Source organism: Ruditapes philippinarum, unplaced genomic scaffold, assembly GCF_026571515.1.
Source record: "Ruditapes philippinarum isolate M1 unplaced genomic scaffold, ASM2657151v2 ctg11418_1_1_1_1, whole genome shotgun sequence".
NCBI classification, from domain to species: Eukaryota; Metazoa; Mollusca; class Bivalvia; order Venerida; family Veneridae; genus Ruditapes; species Ruditapes philippinarum.
This window is the reverse complement of record NW_026852886.1, coordinates 21,207-27,372: the sequence shown is the minus strand read 5'-3', so window position 1 is coordinate 27,372 and position 6,166 is coordinate 21,207. Positions and strand designations below refer to the sequence as shown.

At 31.2% G+C, this 6,166-nt stretch overlaps 1 protein-coding gene across 1 annotated transcript; it reads right to left on the bottom strand.

The window, feature by feature from the left end:
* Positions 1–875: 875 nt before the first annotated feature.
* LOC132727457 (neurotrypsin-like) lies at positions 876–5,798 on the bottom strand. The gene is made up of 7 exons (XM_060712986.1): positions 5,753–5,798; positions 5,558–5,642; positions 4,728–4,887; positions 3,538–3,698; positions 3,043–3,219; positions 2,387–2,543; positions 876–888 (listed from the first exon to the last, which is right to left on the bottom strand). Exons 2-7 carry the CDS (start codon positions 5,607–5,609, stop codon positions 876–878), a joined length of 720 nt encoding a protein of 239 aa, XP_060568969.1. The 5' UTR covers positions 5,610–5,642; positions 5,753–5,798.
* Between the last annotated feature and the right edge of the window lie 368 nt (positions 5,799–6,166).

Here is a 6,166-nt window from a genome sequence, read left to right as displayed (position 1 = left end):
GAAGGTAGTTACCAATTCAGAAAGATGCCATTCGGAATGGTCAATTCTGGTGCAACATTTATTAGAATGATGCGAAAGTTGCTTTACGGAGTGAATGATACTGGTAACTATGTAGACGATGTGCTTGGACATACTGTAACATGGGAAAGACATATTTAGATGTTGAGACAGTTGTTTGAAAGAATACGAGAAGCGAAGATCACAGTTAAACCCTCTAAATGTATGATTGGGTTTGAAAGTATACCATTTACCGGTCATATTGTTGACAAAGGACACATGCAAATGGAAGATGACAAATTGAGTAAAATTAGAGACGCTATGCGACCAGAGTCAAAGAAGCAACTGAGATCATTTCTTGGTTTAGCTGGATACTACAGAAAATTGTTTGCTTCATTTGCAGAAATTGCTGCACCATTGACATATCTTACGAAGAAAGGACAGCCAAATAAAATCATATGGAAACCAGAACATGAAAAGGCCTTTACGACATTGAAGCAAGTATTGACACGATCATCAATACTACGACTTCCAGACTTTTGAAAGTCATTTGTTTTGCAATGTGATGCTTCAAACACAGGAGATTGAATTGCACTTTTTTAACAGTTTCAATAGCTTACGCGAGTAAGAAATTGCTGAATAGAGACAAAACTACTCGGTTATCGAAAGGGAATGTCTTGCAAGGTATTTGGAATAAAGAAATTCAAGAAATATTTGTACGGGAAAGAAATTGAGCTGCATACAGACCATGCTTCTTTAACGTATATTCAGAAATGTAAAGTTGAAAGTGGCCGCATAATGAGATGGGCATTATTTCTACAGAACTCTAAGTTTAGAATAGAAGCTGTGAAAGGAAAGGACAATATGTGGCAAGATTACTAGACTCGATACCTGAAATGATAAATTGTAGATTATTCAAATTGTTTGAAAACACAGGAATATTTTCTTGTGTAGGGGGCTGTAAGAATAATCATACAGTTTATATGTAGATATGTATCTTACAAGGAGTTAATATTTCCCTACAGTGATATATTGTTGTAGATGAAACAACGAGTTACAATTTCCTTACAGTGATACATAGTTTTAAATGGAGTGTAAATATCATGTATAAATCAGTCACTGTGCGTATATTAAACTCTGTATACATGTTCAATGTCAAATTGGTACAACAGAAAAAATGCGAGTTTTCAGAGAGATTTTACATCAGTTTAGGAGAGAAACACTGATAGTGGTTAGCGTTTATTTTTTTGTGGAGAAGAGAATTTGTTGTTTTGAAGGGATTTTTGTTAATTTGTTGAAGTTTGTTGAATGTTTTTTGTGGTGATCTTAATTGATCAGGGTTTATTGGTTGTAATAAGTTGTTTTGGTTTTTGAGTTGTATCTGTTTGGTAATAATTATTTGGTTGAAATTGGTTGAATTTGTCTGGTCAAGATTATATTAGTTGATGCTTTGTTTTTGAAGATGAATGTAAATATTAGATGCTTCAGTTTGCTTTTCTGATGCTGATTAGATTTTGTGAAGTTAATATTGTTGGTTAAATGCGGTTCATAGTATATCTTAGAGTTGTGAAAAAAAAGTCATTTTTGTGTTCTTCATTTTGTGGTGATTTCATTGTTTTGTTTGATCATAAGTTGTTTAGAGCTTAGGCTCGCCAGGTTTCTAGTATTGTTTCGTATAAAAGACGTATACTTGAAAGATAATTCGTATAAGTGGTTGATAAATGATGTGTGTTTGTTTTGGGTGTAAATAATGAACAGAGTGATTTGTTTTGGTTGTAGATAATAATCAGAGTTTGTTGTGTAAATGTATATATGGATTTGAAATAGAAAAAGGTATAATAGCTACAAAAAATAGTGTTAACTAAACAATTACGAGCTAGTTCTCCAACTGAGAATATTTCAATCTTAAGTCAGGCGGTGCTGCCCAGCCCCCATATCTTTGAAATTGGTTCTAGTATTTATTGCTAAATATTTTCTTTGATTAAATAACATCAATGGAGTCATTCTCCTGATAACATCTTCGGACGGATGCTTTTAATTCAAAATTTCACCATTTTTGCTAATGCCGGTTTCGGTGAGCTCGATTTAGTCGCCACTTTTGGCATACAGTTGGGTATATATGCGTATATAAGACGAGCGGGTTCGACATTCTGCCCATGAACATGTCTCTTCATGTTTTAATTCTACCAGAGTCGTGGACCATAACTTGCACTTTCCAGTTCATTTCATTAAATCGCTTGATTATGTGCTATTATTTCAACAAACAAGATTTAAAATAAACACTTTGTTTAGATGAAAAATAACTGATTGGAAGTGATGTGTGAAATTACTGTAAGCTGTTTTGTATAATTTAATTTAAATTAAAGACACTTGTTGTAATTAAACTTACTCAAAACCGAGTAGATTGCATATTACTTCTGCTTCAGAAAATGAAAATGAGTTGCCACATATTGTTCCCCATACACCATTAACAAGAACCTCTACACGCCCATCATGGAAACCTAAACCATTTGCTAACCGTATATCAGATATGTTTAAAGGGTAACCTGTTAACATAAAAGAGAGTTTGTTAATATTAAAAGCTACAGAAAAAGTCCAATCATATAAGATGACTTATTATATGATTTTTTTTATTGTGAACTACATATCATATCTGCTTTTGTTCACAAAAAAAAAACGAAATTATCGCAAATCAAGAGATGTTGATCAGTAGATGCATGTATAAGGCGTATAATAAATCGTCGTCATGGAAATTAAATTGAGGTTTAGATGCTAAGTAAGTAGGAGACATTTTGGACAGTATGGTTACGTATTCAGAAAACCAGTGATGTCCTGTTCTATACGTAATATCAACTATTAGGTCTAAATTTGTAAGGGATGTTGGTATTTTATAACGAAGCTACATTTCAGTCCTATTACTTATACTTAGAGTTCTATATCAAGAAAAAATATGACTAAAAACTACCCCCCTCACCCACCCCCTCCAAAAAATATCATAATACAAAAGAATGTTAAAAAAGTGATATAAGAAGATTATAGATTTACCTATAAGACGTTTTTCTGGTGGTGAGCAAGCTATCTTAGGCACAGACCATTTCCCGCTGCTTAAGCATGTAGACGTGTTTTTGTTTGAAAAATAACCATCATTGCAAGATAGGGACACTGTTCCGTTTGAAGATATGGATTCTACCTTCCCATTGGTAACATCAATCTCTCCACAGCCTTTTGTATGATGTTTAGTAATGTTAGCAACAAGAATATTGTTTTTTCATGTTCTTGTTAGACTAGAATTTAAACTTTGTTAGACTTCAGGTTCTAGATCTAAATGTAAGATATTTATACATGTGTGTTCTTAATATTGCTTTTTAAAAATCAAGTATGCACGATCTTGCAACTTCAAATTCTTTATCTAACCTGTTATTCAGATAAACATTTGCGATCAAAATAATCTACTTGCAATGGTTAAAATTGATTTATACAACCGAAACGAAAAACAAATTTGAAAAGAACTGGGTTTTTTTTTGTAAATAAATATCTTACCTGTGCACATAATTCCAACATCAAAACTATGTGTGCAATAAACATTTGGAACAAAGGAACATTTGTTTACGTGCGGTTCAGACCCAGAACAGTCGAGTCTTTCTGCAAATATTGGACCGATACCTTGTCCGAAATGTGCATAGGTAAAAAACGTTGTCGCTCTGTTAAAAAGGGTATTTTAGAATTCAATTTAAAGTTTTCTTCACACAGATGTAGTTTGATATTACAATCCTAAGATACAAATAAAAAAAAACAACAACAAAAAACAAAACAACAACAACAATAAATAAAAAAAGAGCAACTTTGTTGGCGATTACTTGCTACTTGAACATAATATTTAATTTATTATTATAATTGTAAACTAAAAATGATGTTTAAATGTCTGCATACTACATTATCACAACGTGACCATACCACGTGACCTTTAATAAAAAGAACAAACGCATTTAAACGAGATAAAACGCAGAGAACCTATTATTGTACAGGTTGTTCAAGATATCTCAGAACATTTAATGCGAATTTTGTCGCAGTTTGACCAGCGTACGGATCACGCCTATGCCACATAGTGCGGTTTTTGTATCCTGTTCCTGTAACTTACTTTTAATGTAGTGTTGTTCCAGACGGAACACGAATTTATAATACATGGGCAACGTCGAGATTTTGTCGTATTAAGTGCCCTCTTACTTCACCGATAAAAACTTATCTGAAAAATGCGCTTGTTCCGTATTCAAATATTCACGTTGTATGGTCACAATAAAATCAATCCATATTAAACATTATCTTAACATTGATGTAAATGTTTACTAAGTATTTATATTAGATATTGTTCTTTATGCACTGAAATGGCTTCTTATTGTAGCATGTGTTTAAACTAAAAATCATTATAACGAAACATTCTGTTGTCTTCTATTTGCATAAAATAATATGACAATTATTTATAACTGTCTTTAAAAGTGAAATTCTTAAAGTTTTAAGTACAACCTTGGCTAATATTTATGCCTCCTAACTTGGAGATCATGGGCTTGATTCATGCTTGGGTCACAATTGTTTCTTCAAATGACCCTTAAACTAACAGATTTGAATTAATATCATCAGGCACAGTGCACAATTATCCATCTAGTAATTTAAAATAAATGTGTTTAGACCAAACAATTACAAAAACATATTATTGTATATAAATCAATACATACGATAGTCCCATCATTCTACACAACACTTTAGCATCACTCATATCAAACGAATTGTGACAAATTGTTCCCCAAACACCATTCACATTTACTTCCACACGTCCATCATATGTCCCTGTGCCTCCTTGTAGTCTAATACTCGTAACATTTAGCACGGAATTTCCTGAAATATTAGAAAACTTTAATCAAAAAATAGTTACAAATAACTATCTTTATAGTTGTGACTTACCTATCATTTGGTAACTCTTTAAATTATTATTGCTGATAAATTATTGATTGCTTCGCGAAAAAAAAAAAAAACTTTGTCGATTAACTTATGTACATGAAGCAGTAACGTTTGTGCTTTCTGTGGGAAAATGAAACTATCGAGGAATAGCTATAAGTCTATGTACATGAAAATAATCGGAAACATTAATCTCAACAAAATCACATGAAAATTGCAGACTTTGTTTGATTGAATCTGCATATCACGGATAATGAATAATCTTGACAGTTTAAAAAAGCAAATAAAATTACTGGCAATAACTTCTTTACGTGAAAAATTATACGGTAAGATGCAATAAAAGAGGTATAAATATAAGTCATTTTCTGTCATTTTATAGTTCATTTTGACTAGTGTGTAGTAATGTATGTTTGAATCAGAAATAGACAAATATTAATTCCAATTGTTACAATTAACGCGTATTCAATTTATTGTAAATTAGCACTTTCTTTTATAAACCAGCGTTAACAATTAATTCAACAAAAAATATGTTTAAAATTTATGTTATTGCACATAAAAATCATTAATTATATAGAGGAAAGAATTCATTAATAAAGGGAAAAATATTTACCTTCTACTGGAAACAAACAGGTCAGAAACAATAGAACTACTGTCGCTATCATTTTTGTTATCTCAATCACATCTAAATGCCATATCTAAAGTAAAAAATAAATACTTAAAACAGATTAAACTATATGATTAAATATCCAAATATATAATTACAATATCATCAAAAATATGTCGTTTTATCTAAAATATTTTGTACTTAAACATTGATAAGTGCTACTTGGAGCTGTTCTGATCGGTCTGTTGATGTTCGATATATATTTTTAATACTCACATAAGCGGGTACCTGTACACTTATTTTAAAGCAGTCGTGTCAACTGTTGGTTTTTAATTTCAACAGCTCAACATAATTTGTCATTAAAATAATTGCACCCATGTCTATCATGGAAATATTCTTACTGCTTAATTTTCTTTTTGTAAGTAAAAAGCAATTCATTAAATAAGTATAAAGCTATATGTAAAGAAATATTTTCATCAATTTTATCACCAGTAAACTTGAAGTGGTTTTATTATTCTTATGGCCGATTTTCGAAAACGTTATAATATAGATAGTCTCTGTTATTTATACACACGAATATTATATTTAAACAGCAGAAAACGTTCCAAAACAAAT

What these genes read in the sequence shown, in the direction of transcription:
- LOC132727457 (XM_060712986.1), bottom strand. Translation starts at nt 5,609, where the DNA reads ATGATAGCGACAGTAGTTCTATTGTTTCTGACCTGTTTGTTTCCAGTA. An exon ending in TGTAGAATGATGGGACTATC is followed by an intron (nt 3,699 to 4,727) that starts GTATGTATTGAT and finishes CCTTTTTAACAG; the next exon opens with AGCGACAACGTTTTTTACCT. An exon ending in TGTTGGAATTATGTGCACAG is followed by an intron (nt 3,220 to 3,537) that starts GTAAGATATTTA and finishes ATCATACAAAAG; the next exon opens with GCTGTGGAGAGATTGATGTT.